General features: G+C 44.2%; 1 protein-coding gene across 3 annotated transcripts; it reads right to left on the bottom strand.

Annotated features, from left to right (window-relative positions):
- Tceanc (transcription elongation factor A N-terminal and central domain containing) lies at window positions 1-20,220 on the bottom strand. 3 transcript variants are annotated; one of them, XM_037199097.1, is made up of 5 exons: window positions 20,065-20,220; window positions 8,036-8,134; window positions 7,589-7,626; window positions 5,751-5,881; window positions 1-3,408 (listed from the first exon to the last, which is right to left on the bottom strand). In XM_037199097.1, the coding sequence occupies exon 5, from the start codon at window positions 3,398-3,400 to the stop codon at window positions 2,321-2,323; it is 1,080 nt and encodes a 359-aa protein (XP_037054992.1). In that variant the 5' UTR covers window positions 3,401-3,408; window positions 5,751-5,881; window positions 7,589-7,626; window positions 8,036-8,134; window positions 20,065-20,220; the 3' UTR covers window positions 1-2,320. The 3 variants fall into 3 exon arrangements, with proteins under 3 accessions (XP_037054992.1, XP_028739378.1, XP_037054993.1); XM_028883545.2 differs by lacking the exon at window positions 20,065-20,220 and adding an exon at window positions 9,483-9,812; XM_037199098.1 differs by lacking the exon at window positions 8,036-8,134.
- Window positions 20,221-21,929: the final 1,709 nt, after the last annotated feature.

Below are 21,929 nucleotides of genomic sequence, written 5' to 3'. Positions count from 1 at the left end.
TTCATTTCGAGTGCTTTTATTTTTGGTAAATGTAGTTTACAAAATCTCAATACAAATACTCATACACAGATACATAGAAAACCCCAATACCCACACACCAACTTAAAGAAATTAAACATGGTTTTCATGTGCTGTGTGTACTCTCATACAACCACCATCTAGGTTTTAAGATCCTTCCAAATCACATGAAACCACACTTTGTGAAACTTTTGAGTTTTTGATGACTTTGTAAATTTCTGTTTAAAGGACTAACACATTGCATTATGATGAACAGCCCTGGAATGCAAAATGGAGAAAATACAATGAAATGTAATTCAGATTTGACAGTCTCAAGTTGGTTTCTTTAAAATATATGAAACAGAAGTGTATGCTAGTTTTATGCACCAGTTGGGGAACTGTCATGAGGAGGTAAAATATACAGAAAAGGCCTATAGATTCCATTGAAGGAATACTGGGGATTTAGGAACAATAACTGATGAAAACATGTGAGTTTACATGGAACTAAGAAATAAACTCTTTAATATAATAAAAATCAATGAATGGTAGCTTATGCCCCAAACCATAGCACTCCAGAGATTGAGGTTAGCCAGTGTGAGTTCAAGCCCAGCTTGGGCTACAGAGTGCAGACAGTCTTATAAAAACAGAAACTACTCACGTGGCTTTGTTAAACAACAAAAGAAAAAATGTGTCTCTAAACACCTACTAAACTGTAAAAGGAGTACATATCCAAGCTTCTGTGTGGATTATGCATAAAATTGTTTTCTATGTTAAAAAATCAAAACTCCAAATAACAAATATTCTATCATTTTAAAGGAAAAAATTAGTCATAACCACATAAAATTATGCATACAAATCAGTAAACACTGTTTGCAAAGGCCTTAGAGAAGTGATTTCCTCTTCAGTTAATAGGTAAATAAATGTTGATAAATTCAAAGGCTGAGGGAGTGAATCTCCTCTGACAACTAGCACCATTTTCATATAAACAGGATTTTTAATACACATGCCTTTGAAGACATGGAAGATTCCTAACAACAAGAAACTATGTATCATAAAGACTTTATGAAGAGCTCACACAAAGGAAAAAAAATGCATAGCCTTTTTAACTGAGAAAGCAAGCTCCAAGCCAAATTCTAACTTACAGTGCAACTTTTCATAGGCTAAGACAGATTTGTAAAAATAAGAAAATTAAAGACAAAAGGATAAAACTCTAGTCATATAAACTTAGAGGCTCCAAATGCTATTTGCTTAGCACCCATTTCCAGAAGTACACTTTTTGTAAAGTCAGTATTTAGACGTTCTCAGACTTTGAATTTTTTGTTTTGGCATTGTTTCTCTACATAATCCAGGCTAGCTTCAACCATAGGATTCTGCCTCAGTATCTCCAAGGCTAGGATTACAGGCTTGAACCACCACAATGCTCTTTATATATATATATATATATATAATTTTTTGAGACAGGGACTTAACAATCTAAACTGTCCCTGAACTCACATAAATCCTCCTTCATTTTCCCTAGCATTTAGATTACAGGCATGTGCCATCACACCTGCTTCAGAAGGAAGCTGGAACATATGGGATCAGTGTGAGGCAGATTACCTATAGTTATATAACCTGGTTAAGCCACCGAAGCTCTGTGGGCCTCTTTCCTCATATGTAAAGTCTCCAGAATAACATTCATCTCTTCAGAACTACAGAAAGGCTCAAATGAGATACTCAACTCTAACTGCAACTTAAAGTAAACTGAGAAATGACCAGAGCAATGTTGATGCCTTGGTCCCATGCCATAGGTTCAGGCTTGGCTCTCGGTACCAGTATACTTCAATGCTCCCCAGAAAACTCTAATGTATAATTACTCCTGAGACCCACAGGCCTGCAGCTATATCAGTGCTTCTCAAAGTATCCCAGAGAATGACCTGGAGATTCTGCCAAGATGCAGATAAGGACTCAAGGAGTATCGGGCTAGAGAATCTGCCTCTCTAACATGCTTTCAGGCTGTGTGGAGCTACAGTGCTATTCCGATTAAAGCACTAAATGCCACAAAGTACAACGCGATAGTCTTCTACTCTTCCCAAACAACTTTTAGCAATTGTGGCTTGTCCTTTGGCAAACAACTCTCTTTATTCCCAGGACTGTAGTAAGAACAGTATACCAAACCAGGTATTACGGTAGTGTACACCTGTAATCCCAGAACTCAGGAGACCGAGGCCAGCTTTGGCTACAGAGTGAGATCTTTCACAAACCAAAATCACAAAGACAAAAATAACAGTAAGGGCTATGTTATACATATAAAACATATGCCCCTGAAGGGATTATTTACAAATTACAAGCACACCCAGTTGCTATGGTACCACTGCTCCCCACATTCATTACAAATGACATAGGTCATTTGCTCATCTGGGTTTGAATTCTGCACCCAACTTGGAAGGAAAAGTGTTCCTCTGGCAATTACAGTGACCTTGCAGTTGTATTTCTCACAGCGCTTGCACTTTATTTTATTTGTCTGTGTGCCATCAACTGTGCTGGGAAGGTGATGTTCCTGAATACTGGATTCTGTGTAGGAAGCTCTCAACTGCTTCAGCTCCTCATTTGCCATGTCCAGGACAGTCATTTCAGCAAATTCTCTTGCAGACATGGTTCCAGAGAGGAGGTTTTGTTGTAAATGAGAATTCCTGGGGTTGCTCAAATTGGCAACTTTGCTTCGAATACAAGTTTTATACTTTTTGATGTTGCTTGAATGAAGAGTAAAAATGTGCTCTTCAATTTCTCTTGCCAAGTTCTGCCACAAATCAGCTTTTGTGTGATCTGTGGAAGAACTAGCTAATGCTGTGTAAAGAAGCTCTACACCTTTAGATCTAACAGACACTAGAGGATCCTGTAACACACTTGAGCTCTGGCTAGTAGATTCAAAGTCATCACCCCTCAAATATTCTTCATTAATTTCCATTTGAGTAGTGCTACTTTCAGACCCAATTGCTGCAGCGGTATTTGCAGCATCTCGGGATGCCAGCTTAGAGAGAGAACTGCAGAGACCTGACATCTCATCATGACTAGAACCTAATGCCTCATCCTGGCTCACATCCTGAGAAACTGCTGCACTTTCTTCTTTATTAACATCAGAATGGAGTGATTTGAGGCTTTCCTTTGTTTTGAAGGGTGTACTCTTATAGAAAGCTCTCCACTTGGCTAGCAGACACTTGGCCTTCTTTTTCAAAGTCACTGAGGGGCAGTTTTTGAGGACTCTGTATACAGCTCTGACTACATCTGTCTCCTGGAGATGCTCCTTAGACACATAAATCATTTCTAGCTCAGTAAGCTGTTTGGCAATATCCTCAAAATACCTTTTAGACACCAGCTGCTCAATCAGGGAAGCCCTGGCATTGATCTGTTTTTTGTCAGACATCTTCACAGCTGTAAAGCAAACAAAAAAGATGGTTCAAGGTTCAGTCTTTTTAAACTTGCCTTTACTAGTTGCAGCTCCTGAGGCATGAACTAGCACTCCTGCCAGTTTTCCATGCGTTGTTTTCTGAAGGAGTAATGTGATATAAATGGGTGTGGCAGATTAGATAATACAGGAATTCGAACTAGTCAACTTTCAAGACCTTTATTCTCATTAGCTGAAGGAAAAAAATGGCTCTGCAAAGTTTCAGCAGAACATTCAAAGACTTGCTAGAATATCAGCTATAACTTTTCCACCTCCAACTGTACAAATCAGTATCTTTTTAGATTAAGATTATTCAGGAACCTAGCATGGTGGTGTGTTTACAATCCCAGTACTTGGGGATGGAGACAAAAAGAACATGAGTTTTAATGCAATCTTTAGATACATAGAAAATTTGAGGCTAGCTTGGAATGCATGGGACCCTGTCTCAAAAAAAAATTAGTTCATATTGGATGGAATTTGGTGATTGTTTTGGGAATGAAATCATCCATAAGATAATGCTAAGCAAATATTGGGCTATTTTCTCCTTATATTCAGTTATGAGATTAAGATGCTTAATGCCTTTATAATCTTTATAGTGATACTTTTCTGAATATAAAAAAGGAAACTGCCGGGCGGTGGTGGCGCACGCCTTTAATCCCAGCACTCGGGAGCCAGAGCCAGGCGGATCTCTGTGAGTTCGAGGCCAGCCTGGTCTACCAAGTGAGTTCCAGGAAAGGCGCAAAACTTCACAGAGAAACCCTGTCTCGAAAAACAAAAAACAAAAAACAAAATAAAAAAAAAAGGAAACAAAAGTGGGGATACTACTGTCTGAACCAATATAAAGAAACAGATATTATAGGTTGGGAAGCAGGTCTAGTGAACCCTGAAAGTCAACAGGATACAACGTGCTGACACTTGAGCTGTTGGAAAAACAGGGTCACATCCAGATGACCCACTTATTTTTTATTTAGACATACTTTTAGATTTACAGAAAAGTTGTGAAAAGAATACCACTATTTCCTTTATGCAAATTCATATGCCATATAAATGTATTTAAAAATTCCCCTATTGTAGGATCTTTTTTTCAAGTTTGAAGAAAATTCTTTTTTTTTTTTTTTTTTTTTTTTTTTTTGTAATTTTACATGTGTGGGTATTTTGCTTGCCTGCATTTATGTCTGTGCACCATATACATGCCTGGTGCCTGTGGAGGCCAAAAGGAAGTATCAGATCCTCCTGGACTAGAGTTACAGATGGTTTTCCTTGCAGAGTTTGGCTTCATTAACTCTTTTTTTTTTTTTAAAGATTTATTTATTTATTGTGTATACAGCATGTATGATTGCAGGCCAGAAGAGGGCACCAGATCTCATTATAGATGGTAGTAAGCCACCATGTGGTTGCTGGGAATTGAACTCAGGACCTCTGGAAGAACAGTCAGTGCTCTTAACCTCTGAGCCATCTCTCCAGCCCCGGCTTCATGAACTCTTATGTGTGTGTTTTCTTCTGCTTAAAGTCCTTCAGACATTCCCTTCTACTCACAGGATGGAGTCTAGGCTCTGTCCATGTGATGAACAGCACCTCACCCTGGCCCTCTGCCTTCACTACTCTCAACCACAGACAGGCACGGCCCCATTTCACAGCAGTGTCTTTGCTTCAGCAGCTCCCTAAACCTAGCCTCATGCTATCACCACAGATGCTTCTTACCCCTTACCGTAAATTAGAATCATGCAAGGAAATCAAACAAAAACTAAAGTGAACAATACCAGGGCCTCAGCCCAGATGGAATGAACGGGAGTCTCTGAGGGTAGGACTTGGGCATTTGTTCAGTTCTCCAGCCAATTGTGATTTAAACTACACAAAGGAACTGACCCCTCTACCCCACCCCACCAATAGGTTGCCAAGAGTTCCAAAGAGAGCTGCAGTCCTGTTCCTAGACTGAATACACAGAACCTCTCTAACTTCAGACTTTGTTAGGTAAGTCCTATTACATAAGAAACTATTAAATACATTGCTGTGTACAATTCAGATTAGAATCTTTTGTGAATATAATGTGGTGTAGTAAATGTTGTGATGTATACAGTTCCTGATATTCTCGAATACTACCTCAACAGTGGGAGGCAATGAACATTTACTGAGCAAGTCTATAGTGCTATTCATGTTCAGGTTACCTCAATTTGCACAATAAGCCTGGGACGTGAATTTCATTAACAACTGAGAAAATCTGCGAAAAACATCAAATAATTGCAGTGTTTTCATATTTACCATATTTAAAAACATTTTTGTCTACATTTCCCACAAAGGAGTAATACCTCTTTTATTCCCTTGAACATACCTGCTAAACAGCTTAGGAGATCTTTTCTTCTGGAAAACAAGCGACAAAGTGTTCAGAATGCTTTCTCTCCTTTCAGAGTGTGAGCTTCAGTTCTTGTCACTGTACAGCAACTTGCTTGTTGTATCTAAGTCCTGAAAGACAAAGTCTACCTCAATTCTTGTTTTTTTGTTTTTTTTTTTTTAAAAAAAATCATTCAAAAATCATCATAAAACTAAAAAGGGGCCGGGCGGTGGTGGCGCATGCCTTTAATCCCAGCACTCAGGAGGCAGAGGCAGGCGGATCTCTGTGAGTTCGAGGCCAGCCTGGTCTCCAAAGCGAGTTCGAGGAAAGGCGCAAAGCTACACAGAGAAACCCTGTCTCGAAAAACCAAAAAAAAAAAAAAAAAAAAAAAAAACCAAAAACTAGAAAGGGGACAATGAGAAGAGGGTGGGGGAAGAGAGGGCAGTAGAATACGTGTGACATTATTTGGGGCAAGGAAGGGAATCTGTCAGACGGGGAAGGGAATATGGAGAGGGCAGTGGGTGAGGGAAAGAAATCAGAATAAAATGTAATGACTTCTACAAATGAAAATGCCATAACAAAACCTAATATTCTGAGCCGGGCAGTGATGGCGCATACCTTTAATCCCAGCACTCAGGAGGCAGAGGCAGGTGGATCTCTGTGAGTTTGAGGCCAGCCTGGTCTACAGGGTGAGTTCCAGGACAGCCAAGGCTACACAGGGAAGCCCTGTCTCGAAAAACCAAATCAAACCAAACAAAAACAAACAAAAAAAATCCCCCCTCAAAAAACTCCAAAAACCAAATACCAAATAAAACAAACAAACAACAAATATCCAACCATTCTGTATGCTAACAAAAATTTTAAACATCCTACATCAAAAAAATCCCATGGTATCCACTGTGGGATAATCAGGTAGGTGTGAGCAGTCTTTTGGATAAGAATGTTCAAGAAAATATAGTTCCTAGAAGTGAGGGGGTATTAACAAGTTGGCTAAGTTTACTGATCATCCTATGGCTCTACTTCCTCATCTTCAATATGGGGTGACTCTGCCACCTTGGATTAGTATTCAAATTAAATGAGATAGTTTCTCTTGTCGGTTTTTTCCCCTGAGATAGGGTTTCTCTGTGTAGCAGCTCTGACTGTCCTGGAGCTAGCTCTGTAGACCAGGCTGGCCTCAAACTCAGAGATCTACCTGCCTCTGCCTTCTGAGTGCTATAATTAAAGGCATGGGCTACCACTGCCTGGTTTAAATGAGATAATTTTAATAAAGTGCTTAGTCTTTATAAAGTGACTGACAATTATGTGAATATACAATAAAAGGTTTAAAAAAATTAGCCAGGGGCTAGCAAGATGGCTCAGTGGGTAAAAGTTCTTACCACTAAGCCTAACCATGTGAGTTCAATCCCTAGAACATAACAGAGGGAAGAGAACTGACAAGTTGTCCTCTGACTTCTACATGGACAACGTGGCACATGTGCATTCACACACAATAAATAAATGTATTTTTTTGTTTGTTTGTTTTTCGAGACAGAGTTTCTCTGTGTAGCTTTGTGCCTTTCCTGGAACTCACTTTGGAGATCAGGCTGGCCTCGAACTCACAGAGATCCACCTGCCTCTGCCTCCGGAGTGCTGGGATTAAAGGCGGGCAGCAGCGGCGCCACCCGGCAAATAAATGTAATTTTAAAATAAATAAATAATTTATGCCAGGTATACTGGCACACATATAATCCCAGCACTCAGGAGGCTAAGACAGGAGGGTTATCAATTCCAGACGGCTTGAGTTTATAGTGAAACTTTTTTTTAAAAAGCATTTTAAAAAGATTTAATATCTACCATACCGGGTGTTGTTCCAGGACAGGAGGTCAGCAAATATTTTCTGTAAAAGGACAGATAGGAAATACTTTAGACTTCTGGTACAGGACTTTTCAACTCTGTTACTTTTGTAGACGGAACAACAGACAACAAATACTGAATGGGGCAGGAACAATGGCTAAGCAGTTGAGTATGTACTGCTCTTGCAGAGGACCCAAGTTCAGTTTTCAGCACCTACACTGGGTGGCTTACAACTGCTTGTAATCCAGCTCTGGGAGGATCTGATGCCTCTGGCCTCCAATGGCACTGGCACTCAGGTGCACGTGCCCAGGCATCCACATACAATAAAACATAATCAAATATGCAGGCTGGGACTGGGGAGACGGCTCAGCTGGTAAGCCGCTTGCTATGCAATGAGGACCTGGGTCTGGAACCTCAGCAGCCACATACAGAGCCAGGCTTATGGTACACACCTGTAATTCCAGCAATGGGAAGGGAGAAAGGTGAAACTCTGGCGTTCACTGGCCAGGTAGTCTAGCTGAACTGGTGAGTTTCAGGTTCAGTGGCAGACCCTGTCTCAAAAACAAAGTGGGGAGGGACAGTAAGTGAGAAAGATAGCTAAGTCGTCCTCTGGTTTCCAGGCATGCATGCTTGAGGGGGCAGCGGTGGTGCTGAAGGGGAGGCTCAGTTTGCACAGTGCTAACAGCATGCAGAGGGGCCTGACTTTGCCCTCCCCCCAGCACTGCACAAAGCCGGTGAAGGCCAGTAAGGGCTACAAGAGACCCTATTTCAAAGCAGAAAATGGCCAGTCTGGATTTGGCCACAGGACATTGTTAACCCCTTTCTTAGAGCAATGCTGTCCCACACAAACATTTCAAGCCACAAAAATTATTTTTTAAAATGTGTAATAGGCATGTTAACAACTGGCGGGAATAATTATAATTTTACTTGGCCCAGTATATTTAAGATATGTTTTCCTTTAGAGAAATGTGGTGCTGGGGATCAAACCCAAGGTCTCGTGCATACTAAACTATGTGCTCTACCACTGAGCTACACCCAAGCCACACCCCAACACTGTCCTTTCAAAATCTGATATTAACGGGTATTTTAATTTTTGTGTGAATTCTCAAACATCTGTTGTGCTTTACATTTATAACACATTCTGATTCAGATCAGACACATTTCTTGGCAGTTGTAATTCAGTCCTAGAACATGTGCTGATATAATGCTTATACATTTTTACCGTTGACACATGAGTATGGATATGTGTACACACATACATGTATATGTAATTGGGTGGACATCTAAAAGCTTTTACGGTTGGCCGGGCGTTGGTGGCGCATGCCTTTAATCCCAGCACTCGGGAGGCAGAGGCAAGCGGATCTCTGTGAGTTCGAGGCCAGCCTGGGCTACCAAGTGAGTCCCAGGGAAAGCGCAAAGCTACACAGAGAAACCCTGTCTCGAAAAACCAAAAAACCAAAAAAAAAAAAAAAAAAAAAAAAAAGCTTTTACGGTATGAGTAGGTACTACGATGTGTTGCCTAAATGCCCTCACACGCTTGGAAATATGGGAAGGGCGTACACACATCTATACTTAAAAACCCTAAACGCGACGGGAATGTTCATAGTGGAAATTTCCAGAAGCTTAGGGAACAAACCAGCAGTAACCCATAGCTTTAAGTCTCTCAACAGCGAAGGGGCGAATCGAACCTTCTAGCACTAGGTTATACCCAACCCCCTAACAGTCGAGCTTCACAGGAAGGCCCGCCCAGAGGGATTCCGGTGGGTGGGGTTGAATACTAAACAAAGCCTGAAGAAATCCATGCTCGTGGGGCGGCCCTGAGGCCTACCGACGCGCAATGGCGGCAAGCCGTTCGGCCCGCCCGCGGGACCTCAGCTAAAGGGGAGGAGGGAATTCAACCTTAGAGCCGCCCAGGCACAGGGAGCGCCGGAGCGCCTCTGCGAGCGGGGACGGGCTTCCGCGGGAAACCGGAGTTAGCCCTTCAGCGGGGGCGAGCTAACGGAAATGGCGGAAGACCGCTCTCCCAGAAGCGCGGTCACCGCCCTAACGTCCCCGGCGTGGCCAGAAGCGCAGGCGCCGCCCTAGTGTCCTCACGTCGCCGGAAGCGCAGGCACCGCCCTAGTGTCCTCACGCCGCCGCCGGAAGCGCAGGCACCGCCCTAACGTCCTCACGCCGCCGCCGGAAGCGCAGGCACCGCCCTAACGTCCTCACGCCACTGCTGGAAGCGCAGGCACCGCCCTAACGTCCTCACGCCGCCGCCGGAAGAGCAGGCACCGCCCTAACGTCCTCACGCCACCGCTGGAAGCGCAGGCACCGCCCTAACGTCCTCACGCCGCCGCCGGAAGCGCAGGCACCGCCCTTGTGGCCTCACGCCGTCGGAAGCGCAGGCACCGCCCCAGCTCCTTGCGCGCGCGCGGGGGGGACTTCCGGTTCTCGGGGGCGGATGACGTAACCCCCACCGGTCCTAAACACTCCGGCGAGGGCGCGCCGGCCTGGGACCTGAGGCTGCCGGGCCCGGGAAATGGCGTCTGCGCAGCGCGATCCGAAGAGGGTGGGGGCGGTCTCCTAGCTGTTCCCTGAGGGAGGAGCTGAGGCACCACGGGATACTAACCTGGCTGCGGTTTTTCCGTGGCACCGTTTGTTGGCGTGCCCTTCAGCTAACTCTTTATTTTCTGTCAAAACAGTAAAACAGACGAACAAAACAAAAACAGGCGGGCCGTGGCGATGGACACCGGTAGGCAAATGCTAAAGAATAAACAACGGGACAGGAGGATCCCGAGTTCGAAGCCAGCCTGGTTCAAACCTTTTTAAAAGGCTGAACAGGATACTCGCCTCCGTAAATAAATAAAAATTAAACTTCCACCAGAACAATAAAATAAAGTATAAATAGCTGAAGGTGGTGGCCTGTAATAAAGTTTTTTTTTTAACCATTAATATAAAATAAAAATGGCTGAACGTGCCGGGCGTTGGTGGCGCACGCCTTTAATCCCAGCACTCGGGAGGCAGAGCCAGGCAGATCTCTGTGAGTTTGAGGCCAGCCTGGGCTACCAAGTGAGTCCCAGGAAAAGCGCAAAGCTACACAGAGAAACCCTGTCTCGAAAAACAAAACAAAACAAAACAAAACAAAAATGGCTGAACGCAGTGACCTTTAATCCAAGCACTCCAGAGGCAGAAATAGAATCTCCACACGTTCAGGGCCAGCCAGGGCTACATATATAAGACCCTATCTCTAAATAAATAAAAGGCAACAAAAAGACAAGGCATAATCACTGACATAGTTAACAGTAATTAGTTCAACAAGCATTGCTCTGTAGCATGCATCTTATAAATGAATGAAAGTAGTAAACATTCATTAATTAGTCAGGACCAACTTGAATTCACCTGTGCATATTGTTTGCCTGCAAGGATCCATTAAAACCAGTGGTGGGTTGTGTAGTGGTGTTTGCAGAGGCAGGCCTGACTCTGAGTGAGTTCTAGGACAGCAAGGACTATACAGAGAAACCCTGTTGGAAAACCAAAACCAAACCAAACAAAACATCAGTGGTGATTGAACTAGGGAATGTGGCAGTCTCCTTTGTCAACCTCCAATTCCAAAATAATTTGGGGGAAAGATTTAAGGAAGCAAACTCTTCCAATTCGGTGCACTGGATATAATCAGAAAGCAGGGTGGTTCTGTGATGAATGGAATAGATTTTACCTCAGGAGAGAGAGGACAAGGGACTCGCGCTGATCAGGAAGGATAGGGGATGCCTGATTATTTTTATGTTTTGGACTACATTAATATCAGGACATGATTACAAAGGAATCTTGGTTTTGGTTTGGTTTGGTTTAAAACAGAATCTCACTCTGTGGTCTAGGCTGGCCTAGAACTCACTATGCAGCCCGGGCTGTCCTCACACTCAGGATACTCCTCTTGCTCTCCAAGTGCTGAGACTATGGGGGTATATCACTATGCCCGGTCTAGGAGTCTTGTTTTTTGCTATGGTCCACCACTCTGAGAAAACAGCCCCGTTTGATGTTGAAGTTCTCTGAAATTATGTATGGCCCACAAAACATCAAGCAAGGTCTTGACTATTTTGACACATCTGGAAAAGGGAACTTCAATTGAAGAACTGTCAGATTGGCCTGTGGACCCGTGTAGGGGGCATTTTCTTGATTTCTAATTGATGTAGGAGGGCTCAGCCCGCTGTGGGAAGGCAGTATTATCCTTGGACCCGGGCTGTATGTGAACAGCAGCTGAGGTGTCCCTGGGGGCAAAGCAGTAAGCAGCATTTCCCCACAGTTTCTACTTCAAGTTCCTGCCCTGACTGCCTTCGACCATGGACTGTAACCTGTAATGTGAAATCATCCTTTCCTCCCCAACTTGCATTTGGCCGCTGAAAGGAAAAGTATCAGTGTGTGGATCAGGATCCCCAGGAGTTCTCAGCACAAAGAAGACATATTTACCCCGGAGGGACAGAGGGCAGGGATAAGGGACAAAGACAAGAGATAAGGATGAGGGAGAAGGGGAAGGGAACAAGGGAAAGGGGGCAGGGGTGTTTGTCCTGGAGGACAAAGGACTGCCGAACCCCCCCCCCACGTTAGGATGAGATGTTTAATGTTAATTGGGCATGGTAGTTAGGTGAGCCAAAGGGGGCTTTTGATTGCTGGACCTTAATACTTCGATAGCTGGACCCAGGTGGTCAACCTCAGGAGGAGGAAGTAGCTGAATAAGGGAATGGACCTTGGGGGCCAGCTTTAGGAGTGTAATCAAGTGGTTTTTAGCAAGGCAGCAGAACCGGGGAGAAGGGCAAGGCCTGCCAGAGCCATGCTCAACACGCTCAAGCTGGCCAGAGTCCCTGCAGTCATTGTGTTCATCACAGCAGCAGAAAGCAAACCAGGAGGGAACCCAATAGGAATTTTGCCGAAGAGCTGACAGTATGGGGTTGTAGGCGGAGGTGGTCAGTGCCAGAATGAGGGACTGGAGCCAATGCTGAGGGTGATTGGATATCGAGGGTGAGCAGCTGTAGGTCAATTCAAGTAGCAGGACTCTGCTAAAGCTGACTTCCAAAGAAGTGCACGCATAAGGCCTAGGAGAAGTTTTAGGAGCCTGACTTGAGTTTGGCTTACAAAGAATCTTTGTCACTCTTTTGCTTGTTAAAAAAAGAATAATTTGCCAGGCATTGGTGGCGGATGCCTTTAATCCCAGCACTCAGGAGGCAGAGCCAGGCAGATCTCTATGAGTTCGAGGCCAGCCTGCTCTATGGAGCGAGATCCAGGACAGAGAAACCATGTCTCAAAAAACCAAAATAATAATAATAATAATAATAATTTTGGATATCTTAATTTTAGTAGAATTTATTTTTACCAAAGACTTATTCATGAATTAGGCAGTGCCCAGAACCGGACAAAAAATAAATAGAGCGCATTCTCGGGGCAATATGGACAGAGTGGAAAGGAAGCACACGTGTGTAGAAGTGGGTTGTCTGGATGCCGCTCCAAATGGGACTTGATGTACATCGTCCGTTCACTTGGAACACTGTGATTGGCTGAGGCTCGGCTGTTATACTTGCCAGTTAGGCTTGCAGTTTCTTTACCTACTAGAGTAGGCTGCAGTTCTTTGTGCAGGAACTCAAAGGCCAGTGACAAAAAAAAAAAGGCCTCAAGGCTGCGCCTCCTATTTAGTGTAAAAGGCCTTAGCTGCGTTGTTCTTCTCTCCCATTGTTACTTTTTGCTTCATTTTCTGAGTACTCTGGCCCACGTGTGGAAACATACAAGTAAAAATAAGCAGTGCTTAGCTCAATGGAGAGTGCTCCCTTGCGGTGTACAAGGCCTTGAGTTCAATCACAACCACCGGGAGCTCGGGCATAAATGAAGCGTTTGCAACATCATTGTCCTTACGAGGTAACCCAGAAGAAAAAAGGCTTCCTTTGTGATGGGATGTGTAGTGCTCAATTCTTGAAAGAGCTATTTTTCGGAACAATTGTACCACGAAGTTGGAGAGATGGCTCAGTGGTTAAGAGCACTTGCTGCTCTTGCCGAGGGTTTGAGCTTGACTCTCAGTACCCATGTGGTGGCTCACACAATGGTGTGATGCTCCAGTTCTAGGGGATTCATGTCCCCTTCTAGCCTCTGTTGTCACCAGGCACACACATGGTGCACATACATACATACATGCATGCAGACAAAACACTCATATACAAACAATAAATAAGCAAAAATCTGTAAGAGCAAATAATTGTACTGGAAGGAAGGTGCTGCTGAGCTCTAGAGTGGGTGTGCTAGCATGTCAGAGGCCCTAGGTTCAGTCCCCAGTAGAGCATTACAACCCCAAACCAAGCAGTTCCACGAAAACTATTAAAAACTTCCCTGAAGAATTAATCTAAAAATTAAAAGTTATTTCAAAAATTGCCGGTAGAGCCTTCAGGGACATTATAACCAGTTTCTTATGCCCTGCTATACTGAGGAGGAAAAAAGACATTGCTCAAAATTGTGTGTGTGGGGGGGAAGCCAGATATAACCCAGACTCTCCTCTGGTGTGAAGGAAAGCAAACCCCCAGACTAAAACACAATACATCACCTAAGCTGCAGGCTATAATTGCCATAGAGACCTGCCATGCCACTACAATGCCCACCTGTGGCTATTTATGTTTCGATAAAGCCTAAAAATCAGTTACGCTGCCTCAATGCCAAGTTCTCAGCCACTGTGGTTAATGGGTACTATGGTATATGGCACAGGTAGACAACGGGTCCATTACTGCAGAACATTCTGTTGAACAGTCTCGGCTCAGCTCATCTGGAATGACTCTATAACAGAGCCTGGGAATAAACAAAGAGAAGGCTGCTGAGGAGTTCATTGTTTGGGGCAATTTTAAGTAGACTGTCAATCAAAGTACTCAGTTCTTTGATACATAGGTTTGGGTCTTCAGCATTTGTGTTTGTTTGTTTGTTTGTTTGTGAGACATGGTTTCTCTGTGTAGCCCTGACTGTCCTAGAACTTGCTCTGTAGACCAGGCTGGCCTCAAACTCACAAAGATCCACCTGCCTCTGCCTCCGGAGTGCTGGGATTAAAGGCATGGGGTGGGTCTTTGGGTTTTTATTTGAAGGTTTTATTTATTTTTAATTTTATATGTATCAGTGTTTTGCCTGATTGTGTATCTGCATATCACCTGAGTACCTGGTGCTCACAGAGGGCATCAACTAGTTCCCCTGAACTGGAGCTACAGATGGCTGGGAATTGAACCCGGGTCCTCTGCAAGAGCAGCAAATGCTCTTAAGCAGTGAGCCATCTCTCCAGCCCTGGGTCTTTGTTTTAAGAATCATCTTTGAGCTGTTTCGATACTCTGAGATTCTCCTGGATGAATTTCCTTTCGTGCAGTGGAAACTCCTTTTCAGTTCTAGTTATGAGTGGCAACATTGATTTCCTGAGCTCTCATAGACAGCCCCTTCCTGTAAATTCCCAAGGAACAGAGGCAAAATCCTTCCTAGGGCCCCTCCAGAGGCTAGTGTTACACATTGCGCAGGGAAAGGCTGCAGATGTTGTCCATGGAATGAAGTCAGAGCAACTGCGTCTTTGGGGGGTTCTAAGGTGCTGACTGACATTCATTTCCTGATTAAAGACCAGGACCAGACTTTGAGCTTAGCTGGGAATGTTCGTAAAGGTCAGAGACCATAACAGATGGGATTTTTTGTTTAAGAGCTGTTCCCTTCAAATCTCAAGAGTTATAGAATGGCAGGAAATATTATAAAAAGGCAAAGAGAGTAGAAACACAAACTCCGTGGTTAACTTCTGCAACAGATACCGCAGATATACACAGGTCAAAGGACACAGAAGCAGTGGCTATTCCAGGAAAAGTTACTTTCTGCACGGATCAGACAGTGGCTGGCTGGTGGGCCAGGGACTGATTAAAGGCAGAGGCAGGCAGATCTGTGAGTTCGAGGACAACCTGGTCTACAGACTGAGTTCAAGGACAGCCAGGGCTACACAGGGAAACCCTGTCTCAGAAAACAAAAAAACTGAAAAATCAGTGATTCTTAACTAACTAAGAGTGGAGGAGTGGATCCTACATAGCCCTTTCTCCAAGCTCAGGAGGGCAACTGGATTTCTGGCTACATTAAAAAATATGTGATATATATATATATATATATATATATATATATATATATATATATGTTTAAAAATCACATTAATTTATTATTGTGTGTGTGTGTGTGTGGGTCACATGCCCATGATATGTATATGTGGAGATCAGAGGACAACTTGTGAGAGTCAGTTCTTTCTACCATGTGAGTTCCAGGGATCACACTTAGGTTGTCAGGCTTGGTGGCAAGCACCTTTACTACTGCCACCACTACCGCTGTGTGTGTGTGTGTGTGTGTGTGTGTGTGTGTGTGTGTGTGTATGGCATAGGTTAAAGACTTTTCGCCTTTTTTGTTTTGTTTCGTTTTTTGAGACATGGTTTCTCTGTGTAGCCCTGACTGTCCTAGAACTTGCTCTGTAGACCAGGATGGCCTCGAACTCACAGAGATCCACCTGCCTCTGCCTCCTGAGTGCTGGGATTAAAGGCTTGCACCACCATTGCCAGGCTAAGACTTTTCACTTTTAAGAACTGTGTTAAATGCTTACTTCATTGTTGGGAGCCCTTTATTTTGGAGACAAGGTCTCACTCTGTAACCCAGGCTGGCCTTGGGCTCACAGTGATTCCCATCTCAAGCTCCTGAGTGCTGTGGTTTTAGGCACGCAACAGCAGTCCTGGTTTGATATAGCCCTTTACATCCAATTACCTTAGAGTTGTGATCTCAGTTTTCTTTTGTTGAGAAATAAACACAGTGAAGTGGCTACATCTTAAAGTTCTGTCTTGGTAAACTTACATCTTCTGAGTGAAGCTTTGCTCTCAGGTGCTTCCTGTTTGCCCCTCCCACCACCACAGGGTGAGCGCTATCTGACCACCATCTCCACAGATGACTTTTATCTGTCTCCACCTTGTCAAAAGCAGGCTTACTGGGCTGGGAAGGTGAGTGAGTGGGTAAAGTGCTTCTTTTACAAGTGTGAAGATCTTACTTCCGGTCCTGGTCCTCGCATAGTGCTAGACATCTGTAACCTCGATGCTGGAGGCAGGGCTTTGCAAAGTCAGTGAGCTCCTGGTTTAGTGAGAGACCCTATCTCCAAAAGGAGAATGGGAGGGCTGGACAGGTAGCTCAGTGATGAAGAGCACTTGTTTTCCCATGTTCAGTTCCCAGCACCTACATGGTAGTTCACAACTGTCTCTAACTCCAGTTACAGGGGGTCTGACTCATTTTTCTGATATCTCTCTCTCTCTCTCTCTCTCTCTCTCTCTCTCTCTCTCTCTCTCACGCACACGCACACCACAGACTCATAGTGCTAGTTTATATAAATTTGGCTCATTCAATTTTATGCCTATGGAATTTGCCTCCGTGGTAGCTTTTCATTCTGTGTGATATTGGCTTATATACAGCTAATACAATGTATGCATTTTGATGTTGGTGGTCATTTGAGTTGTTTTTGTTTTTGAGGCAGGGTCTCTCTGCATAGTCCTGGGTGTCCTAGAACTCACTATACAGCACTGGCTGGCCTTGAACTCACAGAGATCCCACCTCTGCCTCCCAAGTGCTGGGATTAAAGGCATGGGACACCACTCCTGGCCTTGATTTTGGTTTTGGACACTCATAAAATAAGCTGTGGTGGACATGTTCATCCACATCTTTTGGTGGACATATGCCCTGTTCTTGAGTATACCCAGGAGTGGAATTGTTGGGAAGTACGGTAGGCATTTATTTTAGTTAACAGTGCCAAATATTTTTCCAAAATGATTGTTGCAAATGACACTCCCATCAGCAAGGTGTGGGAGTTCTCATAGCTTTATATCCTCACCAAAATTTAGGTTATCAATTCTTTTAATTTTAGAGATTTCTGGCAAGTGATCCTCAACCTCACCTGTGATTTCCATGTAGGCTTTTCTATTTCAGTACTTGGTCCCCAGTTGGATGCTGTTTGGGAAGGTTGGAACTTTCAGAATGTGAGCCTTGCTAGAGGAAGTGCGTCACTGGGGAAGGGTTTGGAGCGCTTATAGACTCATTCTACTTCCGGTTGGCACTCTCTCCTTCCCATGTGTGCTGTAGATGTGACCTCTCTGCTTGCTGTCCCTGGAGCCATGCCTTCTGTGTCACTCGGGGCATCTACCCTTCTGCAGTCAGAAGCCCAAACTAAGCTTCCATAAGATGATTTTGGTCACGGTAGTTGATTACAGCAACAGAAAAGTAACTGGTAGACTTTTAGAGCTCCCGGAGGTCAGGCTGAACCTCAAGCCAATGAAATCAGAATCTTTTGGGTAAGCACCTAGTCATTACTACATTTCAATTCTTCTTGGGTAGTCCTAGTGGACATTCAAGATTGAATACCACTACCTTCATTTGTTGTGATACTCTCCTTAAGTTCACCCCAAAGCCTTTCAAGAACCACTGATGTGGGGGCCTAGAGCTCAATAGTTAAGAGCGCTTGCTGCTCTTGTAGAGGACCTGGATTTATATCCCAGCACTCACATGGTAGCTTGCAACCATCCTTAACTCAAGTTCCAGAGGCTCTGACACTGTGGGCCCCAGGTATGTGCAGGGCATGCATATATACAAGCAGGCAAAACACTCAGACATAAAATTGAAAAAGAAAACCACTGATATCAAACATTAAGAGCTGAAACCAAATGCACAGACCCCTTAGAACACAAAACACGGCGCACATTCTTCTGTAAACGGTCTGTTTCTTCATACTGAGGTAAGATAAAGCTAGAGATCCCCAAAGGCTCATTCCCCCATCAGCCCCCTTTGGGATTGCATCAGGAAGCCAGTTTAACAGGCCTGAGTTGGCTCCAGGAAATAATTCACTAAAAGCACCCTTGGTATGTCACCTCCCCTACTTGACCTCTGGAGGCTCTCTCTACTCCAGAAGACCTTTTCCCAGCTAACCTCCTACAAATACACACATGCAAAGTAGAACAGAGAGGTAGGTGGGAGATGCCCTGAGCTGGGGAAAGTGAGATGACTCCAGCAGAGCCAGAGCCCAGCATGCTGCTCTATGGGCTAATGGGGAAGGATTAGAAATCAGGGGTGGGTTGCTTCTTCCCTGACTGTAAGTTTCCTAACAAACTTGACTTAAGCTGCCATGGTGTCAGGGGTGTGTGTGGCTTTCACGTTATATCACAGGACAGTTTACAGTGAGAAACCCAGAAGGGAGCTATCCAGGAAGAAGACAGAGCCAAGTTCAAGCCTAGGTAACATAGTGAGACCCTATGCCAAATTTTTAAAAATAAGGTGTTTATATATACATATATATATACATATACATACACACACACTATATATATGTATATGTATATATATATATATATATTTCAGTGGCATACATGAGACCCTAACCAATCCTGTAAATCACAAAATTTAATACATAAATAAGGGAAAAAAGACACAGTTTTAGTTTTAGAATGTCCAGCCTTGGCTGGAGAGATGGCCTAGTGTGTAAAGGCGCTTGCTGCCAAGTCTGGCAATCTGAGTTTGATCCCTGGAGCTGACATAAAGGAAGAGGGAGAGAACCTGCTCCACAAAGCTGTTCTCTGACCTCCACACAGTTGCCATGTTTGTTGTGAAAAGAGTCAATTATTTGGGCTCGTATATTGCCTGGGATGGATAAGCCCTCAAGTCTAGCTTTTGCATGATGGGATCTATGTCGTGGACTTTGATGGGATGGGCCCAGCTTTAAGTTTACCATGTGAATGGCGAGTCAGGGTACCTGTTTACCTAGATAAACAGCTCCCTGACCTCAGCCCCCTTTTCGACTTTTCTTGTTTTGAAATAGGATCTTATGTAACCCAGGCTGGCTTTGAACTTCATATGTAGCCAAGGGTGGCCTGGAATTTTTTTTTTTAATCCTTCTTCCTCTATCTCCTGAGTGCTGGAATTAGAGATGTGTACCACCACTCCACACATACACACTAATAAAAGTACATTTTAAATTAGTACTTAAATCACTCATTTTGTTTAAAGAGCTGACCTTCCCTCTGCCCAGCAAAGAGAAAGACCTGTAAGTGCCTTCCTTTTCACCCAGGCCATCCACTCTTTCTCTTTCGTTCTTTTCAGGATCAGTGTATGTGCTTGAATGGAAGTGCCGCCCCACAAAGACAGCTGGCTGTGTCTACTTTCTAACCCTGTTCATGTGACCTTATTGGGGAAAATGGCCTTGGACTTAAGCTACCATAGATTGATGGCAACTGAATAAGCAAAGGGATGATGAAGGACCCATAGGTCTGGCTTCAGTCACAATCAAAAGATGAAAATTCAAGAGCACATTTAAAAAAAAAGATTTTGGTGCTAGACATTATTCAAAGCCCCCGAAATTGTCCAGAACATAAATCAAAATTCCATTTCATCAGAAAGATGGAGGAAAAGGTACAAGAAGAAATGAGACAACAGGGAAACTATTTCACTTAAATACCTTCTCTTGTTGGTCCGGTCACTGTTCCGTTGGCTTAGAAATCCGAGCTGAGGCCCCGCATCTGGGATTTGATTCAGTCAGTGTGGCTGGCTTCCAGGACTCCAGATTGCAGGCGGCCAGAGATCCCGATCGCGGACGGACGTGTGCTCTGCTTCACAAAATGGCTCACTTCACTTTGGTCCTTGGGTTCTCCTTTTATAGGGAGGTTGTTTTGTAACAGTTCATTCAAACAGCAGAGTCATGAGTGTTGACCCCACAGGGCATGGGCCTGTGCTTTCTTATCTGTCTCCCTATCTTCCTTTTTTTTTTTTTTAAACCTTGGAGCTTCATGAGACTTTCTCCCAGACTGATAAGTATATGCTTCACCCACAGCCCTCGCTGCATGCCTGGAGCCAGGCAGTCCCTTCATCAAGAAACAACATTATAAAGACTGGCTGGATTCTCTGCAGTCTTTTGTGGAGACACATTTGGCCAGAAATGTACTGTTCGGATTTGTGGGGTATGAGAGAGAAGCGCTTCTCCCCTCAACCTCATTTCCCCCCACAGCAAACTAATGCATAGCAACTGCACTGTTTGACTTCTGTGATAGTATTTATGGTAGTCACTTTTCTTTTGAAAGCGGACTCAAAGACCACCTGGTTTCTGGTTACTGAAAAGAATGGACAGCGTCATCTCCTTTGTTTTGAGGCAATCCCTTAGCCTGATATTCTGGCTGGAATGGATAAGCTCTCAATTCCAGCTTCTGCATGATGGGATCTAGGTGGTGGACTTTGATGGGACAGAGCTAGTTTGCTCACTTTGTAAATGGCTAATCAGGTGCTTGTTTACCCTAGACAGGGGTAGCTCCCTGACCTCAGCACCTTCTATGACTTTTTTTTTTCCTTTTTGAAACAGGATCTCATATAGCCCAGGCTGGCCTTGAACTCCATATATAGCCAAGGATAACCTTGAATTTTTTATTCTCTTTTTTTCTACCACCCAAGTGCTGTGATTACAGGCATGCACCGCCATGTCCAGTTGGTTTGGCACACAGGTTTGAACGAAGAGCTTCTTGTATGCTAGGTAAGGAGTCTGCGACTGAGCGCCAGCCATCCCCATCCCCTTTGGAGGATTTTGACTTTTGAGCAGAGCCCTGTGGAAGCTACATTTCTGTGAGGCAAAGATGACATCATTAGCAAGCCATTCCTACCACGGCTCCTTGTCCTGCTTCTGGCACTACAACTCGCTTCCAGGGCTCCTGTCCTTGCTGTAAGTTCCTTGGGGTCTGATTCTGCTGCTTGCTACCAGCCCACACTGTCACGGCCTTTGTTGTGTGGCTCTGGGATTCCAGGACAGGAAGATATCGACATTACCACGGTGCTGAAATTTCCCTTTGGATGAAGGCATTGGCTGCTACTTGTATAACATATTACTCAAGAAAGTTGCACTTGAAGCTCCGTGGGTTCCCTGTGCTTGTGCCGTAAGAATCCTCTCCCTTCACTTGTCAGAGACCAGCCAAATGAGACACAGAACAAGTAAGCGTTAGTAAGGGTAAATTGAGAGAGAATGAGAGGTCTGTAAGACTGGGTGCTTTAAAGTCTCAAGCACGACTGGGTTAGAAGGGTTTGGGTACCCAGAGAGAAGCAAAGGTGCACAAACAGCCAGGCAAGAGGAGGCATGTGGAGAGATAAAGCAGCAGATGCCTGTCTGATGCTATCTGCCTGGTGGTAGTCACGCACTAGGACAGAGGCTGCCACCAGGGGGTGCGGCGGGATTTCTGAGCGATTTCAAACATTGCAGGATGCCAAGTGTCTTGTGCTGAGCGGGAGAGCTGTGTCACTATAACTGAGACTCATCTTTGGAGAGAAAAGACTCTTTCTTGTCCC

The sequence above is a fragment of the Peromyscus leucopus genome, chromosome X, assembly GCF_004664715.2.
Source record: "Peromyscus leucopus breed LL Stock chromosome X, UCI_PerLeu_2.1, whole genome shotgun sequence".
In the NCBI taxonomy this organism is placed as follows: Eukaryota; Metazoa; Chordata; class Mammalia; order Rodentia; family Cricetidae; genus Peromyscus; species Peromyscus leucopus.
This window is presented reverse-complemented; position numbering and strand designations above follow the sequence as displayed.